The sequence below is a fragment of the Carlito syrichta genome, unplaced genomic scaffold, assembly GCF_000164805.1.
Source record: "Carlito syrichta isolate Samal-C Ts95f unplaced genomic scaffold, Tarsius_syrichta-2.0.1 Scaffold303210, whole genome shotgun sequence".
NCBI lineage: Eukaryota > Metazoa > Chordata > Mammalia > Primates > Tarsiidae > Carlito > Carlito syrichta.
In genome coordinates this window covers 59,791-72,527 of record NW_007247306.1, presented here as the reverse complement: position 1 = coordinate 72,527, position 12,737 = coordinate 59,791, and the positions used below count along the sequence as shown (strand labels likewise).

At 51.1% G+C, this 12,737-nt stretch overlaps 2 protein-coding genes across 4 annotated transcripts; one reads left to right on the top strand and one right to left on the bottom strand.

The window, feature by feature from the left end:
• The first annotated feature begins 4,417 nt into the window (after window positions 1-4,417).
• Window positions 4,418-8,253, top strand: CDC20 (cell division cycle 20). The gene is made up of 10 exons (XM_008058083.2): window positions 4,418-4,783; window positions 4,899-5,047; window positions 5,134-5,230; window positions 5,378-5,506; window positions 5,600-5,796; window positions 5,911-6,005; window positions 6,146-6,374; window positions 6,528-6,653; window positions 7,556-7,673; window positions 8,017-8,253. Exons 1-10 carry the CDS (start codon window positions 4,603-4,605, stop codon window positions 8,193-8,195), a joined length of 1,500 nt encoding a protein of 499 aa, XP_008056274.1. The 5' UTR covers window positions 4,418-4,602; the 3' UTR covers window positions 8,196-8,253.
• Window positions 8,254-8,406: 153 nt separating this feature from the next.
• Window positions 8,407-12,689, bottom strand: ELOVL1 (ELOVL fatty acid elongase 1). 3 transcript variants are annotated; one of them, XM_008058082.1, is made up of 8 exons: window positions 12,432-12,689; window positions 10,516-10,575; window positions 10,140-10,330; window positions 9,880-9,960; window positions 9,692-9,748; window positions 9,496-9,601; window positions 9,277-9,413; window positions 8,407-9,119 (listed from the first exon to the last, which is right to left on the bottom strand). In XM_008058082.1, exons 2-8 carry the CDS (start codon window positions 10,559-10,561, stop codon window positions 8,898-8,900), a joined length of 840 nt encoding a protein of 279 aa, XP_008056273.1. In that variant the 5' UTR covers window positions 10,562-10,575; window positions 12,432-12,689; the 3' UTR covers window positions 8,407-8,897. The 3 variants fall into 3 exon arrangements, with proteins under 3 accessions (XP_008056273.1, XP_021568036.1, XP_021568037.1); XM_021712361.1 differs by lacking the exon at window positions 12,432-12,689 and adding an exon at window positions 11,199-11,510; XM_021712362.1 differs by lacking the exons at window positions 9,880-9,960; window positions 12,432-12,689 and having other exon boundaries at window positions 8,415-9,119; window positions 10,516-10,572.
• Window positions 12,690-12,737: the final 48 nt, after the last annotated feature.

Below are 12,737 nucleotides of genomic sequence, written 5' to 3'. Positions count from 1 at the left end.
TTCTCTCTCCTTTTTAATACCAAACTCCTTGAAAACAAACCTTTATGTCTCTTCCTATTTACTCTTCAGACTACTTCAGTTAGTTCCCCTATGACCACTTTTCTAATGAAAACTCCCAGGCAAAGTTCACCTCAAGTTCACCATCTAATTGCAAGATCCAATAGGATCTTGTTAATCATCAATTTATTTGATCTCTCTGTGGCATTCATCATGGCTGACTACTCTTTTCTCCTTTAAATTCTCTCTTACCTTGGCTTCCATAAAGTTATCTTCTCTCCTGGCTCTGCTCCTGCCTCTCTGAGTATACTAGTAGTTAAGAGGATAAATCCTGGAGTCAGAGCTGGGTTCAAGTCCTTTCACACTTGCTAGCTGCACAACCTGGGCAAATGACTTTTGAGCCTTAGTTTTCTCATCTGTAAAACAGATTATAATAGCAGCACCCTACTGAGTTGTGGAGAGTATGAAGTAAGATAATCTAAGTAAAGCACAGTGCCTAGGACATAGTAAATGATAACTATAGCTGAACTGTTGTCTATTCCTTCTTACTCTCTTATTCTGTCATTTTTTCCACTCCATTCTTTTTTTTTTTTTTTTTGAGTTGGAGTCTCACTCTCTTGCCCAGACTGGAGTGCAGTGGCCATTCCGAGCAACCGCAGCCTCAACCTGCTGGGCTCGCGCTACCACGCCCGGCTGATTTTTTTTTTAATTATTGTAGAGATGAGGTCTCACCAAGTTGCCCAGGTGGGTCTCGAACCCGCGGGCTCAGGCAATCCACTCACCTCAGCCTCCCAAAGCGCAGGATTACAGGCTGAGCCACCAAGCCTGGCCACTCCATTCTTAATATAGTCTCTAGTTCCATCTGTTCTCCCTGTCTCTGTTGTATGGTGATCATTCCAAAGTTCTTATCTCCCACCCAGACTTCTACCATAGCACCTATGATGCTTTATGCAAGTCACTATTTACATGTCTGTCTCCCATTACCAGATTGTGAGCTCACTGAGGGCAAGGGCCATAGTTTATTTGCCCTTTTCCCCCAGCACCTAGGTTAGTGCTCGGTGCATGATCGTTGGTCTTTAATAAATATTTTCTAAATGAATGAACTATTTCTGGGCAAAGTTATCTTAACCCCATGCCAACTTCCCTCATCCTCTAAACCATTCATATGCAGCAGTGAATTTGCTTAGATAATTCTGCATATAGAGTCTTCTAAGCCATTCAAATTTCCAAACATATGAAAACCATTTATTGTTTTTGGGGGGTTTGCTGGCTCCAAACATACCCACTGTATCAGTCAGGGTCTTGGCAGAAATAGATAGTACCAAACTGGGTAATTTGATGAGAGTTTAATAAAGGGAACACAGTATTTACAAAGAGAAGGGCAAGAGTTGGGAAAACCATCAAGCAACAGTGCAGTACCTGAGGGCTGACAATAGGGAGCTGGCACCACCCCAGGCAACCAGGGAAGGGGAGGGAGTGGTAGCTCCAGAGAGTAACTCTAAAAGAGAACTGCCTGGCAGGAGAGAGATCTGACAGGAGCTAGGGGAACAAATAGCTCAAGCTCACACTCCTCCCACACTAGCCTTGGGTCCCTAAAGAACAGAGTCAGAACCTTCACGTGGCTGGGAAGGACCTACTGAGAGTAGGCATACTGATGTCATCCATTTTCCCTATCCAGACCTACTCTCCATCTTTCTTCACCTCGTCCTGTGCTGTGCAAGGCTAATTCATATGGCCTGCATCAACTCATTCCCTTGAGCAATGGTTTCTGTTTGAATTCCACCAGTGGGAGGATATTATGAGTTGTGTCCCTCCACCTGTCCCCCCATCCCACAAATTCAGATGCTGAAATCTTAAGCCCTAGTACCTCAAATGTAACCTTATTGGGAAATAGGGTCGTTGCAGATTTCAATTAGTTAAGAGGTCATGGGCCCTATCCAATCTGATTAGTAGTCTTACAAAAAGTGAAATTTGGACACAGATACAGGGAGAAAGCCCACTGAAGATGAAGGCAGAGATTGGGGTGACACTTCTACAAGCGAAAAACTGCCAGCAAACCACCAGAAGCTAGAGGAGAGGTATGGAACAGATCCTTCCTCACAGCTCTCAGAGGGAAACAACTCTGCTGACACCTTGACCAGAGATTTACAGCCTCCAGAACTGTGAGACAATGGATTTCTGTCATTTAAGCCACCCAGTTTGTGCCAACTCTAGCAAATGAATACAATGGAAATCACACAAGGAGCCTATGCTTGGTTCCACGTTCTCCCTGTCCCATTTTCTCTGCAACCCCTTCCAAATGGATCTCAGATACCCACTTTCCTGATCCTGTCCTCTCCAAAGTCACCAGCAATGTTTCTCAATAGCCAATTCTTACCCTTTCTGCCATCATTCTACTTGACCACTTTTACATCATAGAACTCCTCCCACTTCAAAATCCATGTCCGTATAATCTCCATTGCCTTTCTTCATCCCTTTGTTTTTATTATTATTATTTTTGAGTCAGGGTCTCATTCTGTCACTCAGGCTGGAGTACAGTGGCATGATCATGGCTCACAGCTTCAAACTCCTGGCTCAGGCAATCCTTCTGCCTCAGCCTCCTGTGTAGCTGGGTCTACAGGGATATGCCACCATACCCAGCTAATTTTTTTTGTTTTGAGTTGGAGTCTCACTCTGTCACCCAGGATGGAGTGCAGTGGCATACTCTCGGCCACCGTAACCGTGACCTGCTGGGCTCAGGCAATCTTTCTGCCTCAGCCTTCCAGAACTACAGGCATGTGCCACCACACCCCGCAAATTTTTTTATTTATTGTAGAGATGAGGTCTCGCCAAGTTGCCCAGGTTCGTCTCGAACCTGTGGACTCAGGCAATCCTCTCACCTTGGCCTCCCAAAGTGCTGGGATTATAGGTGTGAGTCACTACACCTGGCCTTAGACGACCTTTTCTATGATTTCTGGGGTTCAGGAACGTCCCACTTTTAACCCCAGCACATCCAACTCTGTTTTCCAAGATGCCTGGAAACAGAGAACATGAATGCTTCAAAGTAAAAGATAACAGTAAATTGGGACAAAGAGCTCCAAGTCTTTATCTATCATCAGAATTGATTTTAGGCTGATTGAAAAATCTAATTTTTCCTGATTTTTTTCTGGATACCACAGCATATTGCCAGGATTCGGGGATTAAATTAAACAACTTAAATCCTGAAGGATTTAAACTATCTGACTATCCCTGAATCCTGGCAGTATGCTATGGTATCCAGAAAATTCTGTGTGCCTTTGGGTAAGTTTCTAACCTCATTCTGACCCGGTTTCTTTTTCTGTAAAATGCAGATACAGTATCTACCTTAGGGATTAAGGATTGAATTGTATAATGTACATAGACTTTCAACACAGAAGTTAGCAGAAGATCAATAAGTGCTATCCACTATTACTTGTATTATTCACCTCTGAGCACATTCACACAATTCATTCAAGACAGAGCACGGGGCTGAATGGGAAGCAGAACTGGGTTACCACCAACTTCTTTGCACCTCGGACACATCCCTTCCCTGGGCCTCGGTTTCGCCATCTGTAAAACATGGGCTTGTTGCCGGGAGGGGGACACGTCTAAGAAAGTCCCATGGGGTTCAAGTCACAACATCTCCTGTAGGGCAGCCTAACCTACCTTCCGACAGGCAGGTTTGAATCCTGATCCTTTTTCTAGACCTTAAAAACTTCCCCTCTTTCAGACTCATTTTCCCGGTTAGCAAAACAGCAAACACACCAAACACACAATTGTGTTACTTCCTCTCCCGCAGGGTTCCCACTAGACGCCACGCACGGCGGGATGACCCCACCCAGCCCTGGCTTCTTCCCGCCCCCAAGGGTCTGGCTCCGTCCCCTGGGCCGTCCCACCACCCGCCGGCTCTCCCTTCTCTCCTCTGGCTGGCTCCAGCGCTTTGTGTTCTCTCTGCACGTGTGTATCAAGAATACGACCCACGCGCAGGCTTTAAGTGTGAGCATCCGCAGGCATTCAGACCCCCCGGAGCACCCGGACACCTCAGGCTCGCAGCAGATGCAGGAATTCCTAGGAGTGAATGGCAGCGCATCAGACACGCGGAAGCAGCGCAGGCCCCGCCCCCAAGAGCGCCCCGCCCCGCCCCTCTCGCTTTCAGACACCAATTATCCGCGAGCAGCTTTCAGACTGTCTCCCACCCTTCAAATCATGCTCCTAGGCTGGATTCTCGTGATATCTGAGACTTACCCCGGAAGACCCGCCCCCTGCGCTGTAGAGACCAATGGGCGAGGGCGACGGGTGCGTCGGTTGGATTTTGAAAGAGCCAATGAGTGCTCGGAGCGGAGAGTTTAAGAAGCCTAAGCCCGTCTTGCAGAAGCCGGTCCGGGATTGGAACCTAATCAAGAGCGCACGGTGAGAGGTGCCTGGGCTATCTGGGGTTGGGCTGCAGCCCGCTGTGCTAGGCCGGAAGGGCTGTCGCCGTGGGTGGCCCCGATTGTGTGGCTGACCGAGAGCGAAGGAGACCTTCGCTGCCCTCTGAGCACGGTCGCCCCTTCCTCCAGAGCTCAGCGGGCACCGACGCCAGGAGGACCCCTCCCCCTTCCGGCGTCCATGGCGCAGTTCGTGTTCGAGAGTGACCTGCACTCGCTTCTGCAGCTGGACGCACCCATCCCCAATGCGCCCCCTGCGCGCTGGCAGCGCAAGGCCAAGGAGGCCGCAGGCCCGGCCCCCTCGCCCATGCGGGCCGCCAACCGATCTCACAGCGCCGGCAGGACTCCGGGCCGAACTCCCGGTCAGTGGGGTGCGAAAGAACCCGGGTGCGAGAGTGGACGACTGAGAGCATCTTTCGTGCTCGCTTACCCCCGGGAGCCTGGTCACACCGTCTGGCTTCTCTTTCTCCGCCCCAGGCAAATCCAGCTCCAAAGTTCAGACCACTCCTAGCAAGCCTGGCGGCGACCGCTATATCCCCCATCGCAGCGCTTCTCAGATGGAGGTGGCCAGCTTCCTTCTAAGCAAGGAGAATCAGCCGGAAGACAACCAGACGCCCACCAAGAAGGTATGTGTCTCAGAGGGTTCAAGGCACGGGATTTGACTGTTCTTTGGGTAATACCATCCTGCCTCACCACCACCCTTCTATGCCAGGAACATCAGAAAGCCTGGGCTTTGAATCTGAACGGTTTTGATGTGGAGGAAGCCAAGATCCTTCGGCTCAGTGGAAAACCACAAAATGCCCCAGAGGGTAAGACCCGAGGGTCTTGGTTCTTGGAGAGAGGTATCAGTTCATTCCCTGGGCTGAGGGGAGATGTTTGTCTGCTCTTCCTACCTAAAACTGAGGGCTAGGGAGGTGTCGATTTTTCCAGTGTCTAGACGTGCTTTGTTGCCATAGGTTACCAGAACAGACTGAAAGTACTCTATAGCCAGAAGGCCACACCTGGCTCCAGCCGAAAGACCTGCCGTTACATTCCCTCCCTGCCAGACCGGATCCTGGATGCCCCTGAAATCCGAAATGACTACTGTAAGTGCAATCTTATCCTTGCCTGGGAAATAGACAAAGAGGGGAACCAGGCATGCAAGGGCACTCATGCTCTTGTCTTTCCATCTCTGGCAGACTTGAACCTTGTGGATTGGAGCTCTGGGAACGTACTGGCTGTGGCACTGGATAACAGCGTGTACCTGTGGAGTGCTGGCTCTGGTGACATCCTTCAGTTGTTGCAAATGGAGCAGCCTGGGGAATATGTATCCTCTGTGGCCTGGATCAAAGAGGGCAACTACTTGGCTGTGGGCACCAGCAGTGCTGAGGTGCAGGTGAGACTTGTCCCTGTACTGCAACTCTAGCCTCATCAGACCTGGGGGCTTGCCTGGCTGGAGGATGTTAATGCCAAGAAGTCCCAGGCTCTGATCCTAGTGGTCTCTCTCTAGCTATGGGATGTGCAACAGCAGAAACGGCTTCGAAATATGACCAGTCACTCTGCTCGAGTAGGTTCCCTAAGTTGGAACAGCTATATCCTTTCCAGGTTAGTGGTTTTTGCCAGTCTGTGGCAAAATCAGTCTGATTTTTGCCCACTCTTCCCTTGCCTGTACACCTCTGAACAAAACAGCTCTGGCTTGTGTTTGGTGCTACCACAGAATCTGATTACCTTCTTCCCTTCCCCAGTGGCTCACGCGCCGGCCATATCCACCACCATGATGTTCGGGTAGCAGAACACCATGTGGCCACACTGAGTGGCCACAGCCAGGAAGTGTGTGGACTGCGTTGGGCCCCAGATGGACGACATTTGGCCAGTGGTGGCAATGATAACTTGGTCAATGTGTGGCCTAGTGCTCCAGGAGAGGGTGGCTGGGTTCCTCTGCAAACATTCACTCAGCATCAAGGGGCTGTCAAGGTGAGTGGGGTTGGGCTGAGGCCTCTGCAGACCCTCACCAATAACCTGGGGATTGTTAAGGGGAGATGGGATGGTGGGATTAGATTAATGTGTGACCCATATAGCTCCTTGTCTAGCTCTAGTACCTGCTGACCCTGCCTTTATCCCACCTAGGCTGTAGCTTGGTGTCCCTGGCAGTCCAATGTCCTGGCAACAGGAGGGGGCACCAGTGATCGACACATTCGCATATGGAACGTCTGCTCTGGGGCCTGTCTGAGTGCTGTGGATACCCATTCCCAGGTAGTCTTTTACCTGTTGCTACCTGTCACTCCCAGAGGTGCCTCTCTCCCAGATGCCCACTCCAATGGCTTTACCAACTCTACACTCTGATTCCTAAATTCAGCTCTCACTCAAAATCATTTCAAATGGTCTGTGACTGTCTCCAACTCTATTTACTATAGGTACCACCACTTGAATATGTCCTAAATTAAACTTGTCACTTTCCCTTGACTCCCTGAAATGTTTCTCCTTCTCTTATATTGCTTCAGAGTGGCAGAACCTGCTCAAAAAATCTGAACAGCCTCCTAGAATCCTTCATCCTCCTCACCAGGAGATGTCATAACAGTTTTACCTCAAAATACCATTCATATCTGTCCCCTTCCCCTCAGCCTCCTTCTTCCCAGTGGAGACCCACTTCAACAACTTCCTCACCGCTCACTGGTCTGTTATTCTTTATTATTTGTGTTATCTCCTCCACTCTGTCCTCTATGCTGTGGTCTGTTACTGCCCTCCTTAGACCTGTAGCAGCTCCCATCACCTATGGCATATGATCCAAACCCGTTAGAGATATTTGAGGCTCTTATTGGTGGGCTTCCCTGCAGCTACTTCAGCTTCCTCTCCTTCCACTCTCCCCACAAGCAACTTCATTCTACATGGGATCTGCCACCTACTAACTTAATTCGCATGTGACTTAAGCAACTTGCTGAACTTACTACTGATTGATTCCTTGTCTGTAAAATGGGTAATAGATGCTCCCCAACTTATGCCCCAATAAATCCATCATAAAGTTGTTAAGTTGGGGACCATCTGTGATTGTCTCTCAGGACTTTTATAAGGATTGTGCTGCTTAATGCTAGAATGGACTCATTTCTGGTTTGAGCAGCCAGGGCTGTATTCCATGCTCACACCATCCCTTTCCACAGGTGTGCTCCATTCTCTGGTCTCCCCACTACAAGGAGCTCATTTCAGGCCATGGCTTTGCCCAGAACCAGCTGGTTATTTGGAAGTACCCAACTATGGCCAAGGTGGCTGAGCTCAAAGGTAAAGTAGTGCCTAAGTGAAAAGCCAAACACAAAAGGCTACATATTGTATGACTTCTATGTAAAATGTCCAGACAGACAAAATAGATAGTTTTAATGGTTGCTAGGGACTGAGGGGAAAACTTAATGGGGAGTGACAAAAATATTTTAGAATTGATTTTAATGGTTGCACAATTGTGTAAAAAATACTAAAAACCACTAAATTGTACACTTTAAAAGGATGGATTTTATGACATGAGAATTATACCTCAATAAAGCTGTTAAAAAAAAAAGGGAGGTGGCCATCAAAATTGTGAGGGCTACTGGCATGTCTACATTCATATGTACTGCTCTTATTTGATCAGGTCACACATCCCGGGTCCTGAGTCTGACCATGAGCCCAGATGGAGCCACAGTGGCATCAGCAGCAGCAGATGAGACCTTGAGGCTATGGCGCTGTTTTGAGTTGGACCCTGCACGGCGGCGGGAGCGGGAGAAGGCTAGTGCGGCCAAAAGCAGCCTCATCCACCAAGGCATTCGTTGAAGACCAACCTATCACCTCAGTTCTTTTTTATTTTTCTAATAAAGTCATGTCCCCTTTCTTCTCTTCTCATGACCTATGTCCCAACAGTTTTCCAAGGGGCTCCTTTCTACTAGGATCAGAGAGCTACAAATGTCCCTCCTGTCTGTAGACAGGGCTCAGCAAGCTGAACATCCCACCTCCTCCATTCATGCATGTACACACACAGCCTCAGTGGTTTCCTCTGTCACTTTTAATTAAGACACAAGTGAGTAAGCAGCCTCCATAGGCTGTATTCCTAGGCCCCCACCCACCCTGACCTTTGGGCCAGAAGCTCCTGCTTCAGTGGAGGAGGGAAACTGGGTCCACAGTGACAGATTATTGCTGACCTCTTCAGTGTGAGGAAAAAGGCCACAAGACCCTGGTGGGGCCAGCCCTGAGTGCTCCTCTCCCAAGTTTGACAGGGAGGGGGAAGTAAGTGTCCAGCCCTTTTAGCCCTCAGCTCTGGAGGGCAATGAGGCCACATCCCTGGAGCTGGCCGGGAGAAGCAGGTGAGGAACGGAAGCGGTAGTCCCTATAGTCCAGCTGTGGGGAGGGGAGGGCCAGTCCCCTGCTCAGTCCTGACCACATAAGCCCTGGTCACAGGTGATGGGGAGGGCACTGACGGATGCTGCCCAAGGTGCAGTCCTGAGGCACTTAGGTGGGCGCCTATCTAGGCCATGTTTCTCAGTTGGCCTTGACCTTGGCAATTCCTGAAGCTCCATTTTGCTGAAGTGCACGGGGCAGCCGCTTGCCTTTGGTGTAAGAGTGATACCAGAAATTTGAAAACAGCATGAAGAAGATGGTGCCATACATCCAGATGAGGTGAATAATGACTGGGTACTGGTAGTTACAGCTGGGCATGAAGTAGTACTGGGAGATATGCAGTGAGACCAGGACAAACTGGATCTAGGAGTAAAAAGGCAAGGGTCAGAGGGAACAGTGGGAGAACTAGAGGGGAAGAGGGGGTAGAGGAAGAAACATTGAGTGGGGAGGGATGGGGTCAAAAGTGAGATAGGTTGGACAAGGCAGGATCCAGACTAGGAATGTTGGGATGGCTCCTCACCAGCTGGATGGCTGTCATGTGCTTTTTCCACCAAAGGTAGGGCTGAGCCACAGGACCAAGGGCAGACAATCCATAGTACAAGTACATGATGACATGCACAGAGGAGTTTATCATAGCATGGAAAGAGCCCATTCCACCTGTGAGTGAACAAGAAAACAACAGAATTGAGCCTCATCCCCAGTGCCCACCCCCTTCCCCCAAAGGCCTTTTACCACTCACCTGGGGCAACCTTTATTCCCCACCACCAGCTCCAGGGAAGTACTGAGTGATGGAAGACATGTAAGAAGGTCACCTGTCCATCCTTCTTCCGGAGAATAAAGATCACCTGAGAGAAGAGTGAGAGAAGGGGGTTCATAACCTGGGCCTCTCCCCTTTGTTCTCTCTCAAGTTCTCACATCTCATGTTACCTACTCACCGTGTCCATCAGCTCAATGAACTTGGAAAAGAGGAAGAGCCAGGCCACCCGAACCATCTGCAAAAAGTCAGGGCAGCCTTAGGACCCTACACACTACTCCAAGAGCCTCCCCAAACTGGCATGAGCACAGGTCCCACACTGCTCCTATCCCCCAGGTTGCTTATGACCTAGACCCAGCCCCTACTTACCCTAAGTGCTTCAGGGCTGTTGGAAAAGTCCACAGGGTCACAGCGCCAGGTATAGGTACTCAGCCAGCCAGACATCAGAAACTACGAAGGGGTGTGGATTAGACCACCACAGTTCTCCCCTCCCAGCCCAGCCATCCCTTCACTAGCTGAAGACATGAAACTGAGTCTCTCCAGAAAAAACAGATGCCATGCTCGGGCCCTGTGGCCCACCCCTTATCCTGCAGGCAGGAATTAAAGCCCAGGCCATTCCAGAGGCCCACCTCATAGACAATGTAGAAGGAGAGTGCCACCAATGAGAAGTTGTAGACAATCATGAAGCCACGGAGCTGGAAGGGTTTTCGATTGGCCATGATGCGAGGCCCCAATGAGAGAACGAAGTACATGTAGGTCAGGAGGATGGAGGTCATTAGCAGGGGGGATCCCATCAGAGGGTAGCCCTGGATCCGGGGATCTGTGAATAAGGGTTAAAGGAATCAGGGATGGTCAAAGAGTTCAAAGGGTCTTCACCAGGTCTACAGACATGAGGTCAGGGCACAAAGGGCCAAGGGGTGCACAGGGACTCTCCACTAGGAGTCAGCCCTAGATCCAGGGATACCAGAGAAGAAGGGAGGAAAGAGGTGGTGGACAGTATCTTACCTGCATGCTTCATCATCTCCTGGTACCAGTTCACAACAGCCTCCATCCTGGTTAAGGACTCTGGGGAGGTACGGAGGTCGGTGTCAGACAGAGATCACTGTGCACCCCCATCCCACAGAGACCAGACAGAACCAGACAACTCCTGGTGCCTCATTGCAGAAAGGGCAGAGAACAGTGGAAGGAAGGAATTGCTGGGGACTAGCAGGAGGAGGAGTCAGTTTGGCAGGAATATCTGCTCCCTACACATCCTGCCTGCCTGGAAAGGGATGTTCCACCCTTCCTCTCCACACCTTACTCTTCTCTCCTCACTGCTCCTCTCCCCTCTCCCTCCACAAGAGAACTCTCAAATCCTGGTCTCTTTATGGAGAGTCTTGCCTCCTCATCAACAGGGAGTTCATCTACAGAATGAACCTCCTCACTTTTCCTCGTCCAAGTCCCTCACCTCCCTAGCTCTGGGTCTTTCTTCTCCCCAGGGATTCTCCCCTTCAGTCTCTCCTCTCCTGCCCTCACATCTCCCTGGTCCCTCCAGTCCAGTCCCTTCTAGGGACCATCCTCTCCTCTGCTAGGACTCGGATCTCCCTGGTCCTTTTTGTCCTTTCTGGAACTTTGCCCACGGATTCCTCCTCTCCCCTCTGGGACACTCATCTCCCTAGGTTTCTCCCTTGCTTTCCCAGGGCTCTCACCTCCAGCCTCTCCTCTCCGGCGCGCTCCACTCTCCTCTCGCAGAGCCCTTCCTCTCCCGGAGCCTGGCTCTTTGAGACTCCTGCCCTGGCGGCTCCACCTGTCTGACTAGATCTGGCAGCAGCCCCGCCCTCCGCCCGCCCCCGCTGTACTGCGCATGGGGTGGAGGGTGGGTCCAGGCCACAGGTCAGTGCCTTGGGGAGCAGGACCCACCAGGATTGGGAAAGCTAAGTAAAGCCCCAGACTCACCACCCACCCACCCTGGACCAGATGAGCTAAGGTTCTAGGTTCTGAGCCAGAAACCTCCCCCGACCCCAGCCCCAGCCCTAGCCTGGGCCCAAAGAACTGCTGAAAATCCACACCCAGAATCCTCTTCTGAGCCAGCCGTAAATTCTTAGTTTGCCCTACTTCAGAATGGGTACAATCACCCTTCCCTTCCAGGGAGGGGCAGGGAAGCTAGTGGCATGTGAGGAGGTGGGGGAGTGGGGGAGGTCTCAGGAATCTTCTCCTCCCTCATGAGTTAGGCCCCCTCCCCCTCAGAGCCTAAAGGAATGTTGGGGGAAGACTCACAGGGACACAAAAGCCTCTGCCCAAACCCAGAAGAGCCTGGGACTCTAAGACAATCCCAGAGGGACAAGGCATTCTCCCAACAGCCAAGGCAGCAGGTGCTCCCAGCTTCCTCCAGATCCAGAGAACCACTTGTGCAGGTGCCAAGTAAAGAAGCATGCCTTCTGACACCTCCACCTGGGGCTGCACAGGTCCCTCCCCACACCTCCATGTCATCCTACACTTCTTCGGACTCACCCACCAGTCAGGCCCAAGCCCTGCCATCCACACACCCCCTCTCACTCAGCCCTCCGCCCCCAACACCCCCAGTGACAAAGGCACCACACATGCCTCCTGCCTGAGGGGGAGGAGGCCTAGCTCCTGTGGCATGCGTGACTTCTGACAGTCACATCTGCTCCGGCCCCTTTCACAGGCCCATTGCCTGGTGCATATACACAGGCTTCCCAGCACTCCCACTGGAATGCACACATACAGGTCACTCACACATGTGTGTGCAGAGATCCCATCACATCACTACTCCATCTCCCACCGTCAGGTCTTGCGGGTTGCCCCTTCTGTGGGCTTAAATGTAGGCTCTAACACGGCGCCTCTCTGACACATATGAGTTTGCCAGCTTGTTATCGCTCTCAACCACCAACCTCCAAGCTCACCCTCCCACAAACACACACCCTGGAGGTCAGGAGGAACTCAAGGCTTCTGGGAGGACCTCTCCCCACACTAGAGGAAAATCTGGGTGTGTCCCTCGAGGGGGAACTCAGTCCTTTCCTTCCTTTAAGATGAATGGAAGGGAAAAGGAGCCGGGAAAAGGAAGGGGGAGGGGAAGGGAGGGAAAAGGAGGGGAGCAAGAGAAGGGAGAAGGGCAAGAGCAGGAGGTGGTGTAGGAAGGCCCAGTTTAAGCAAATGGGGGCCAGGAATGGGGTGTCGGGAGAGGGAGGGTACTGGTGAGGCCCGGCCCCAGGGAGCTGGGGCCTCCC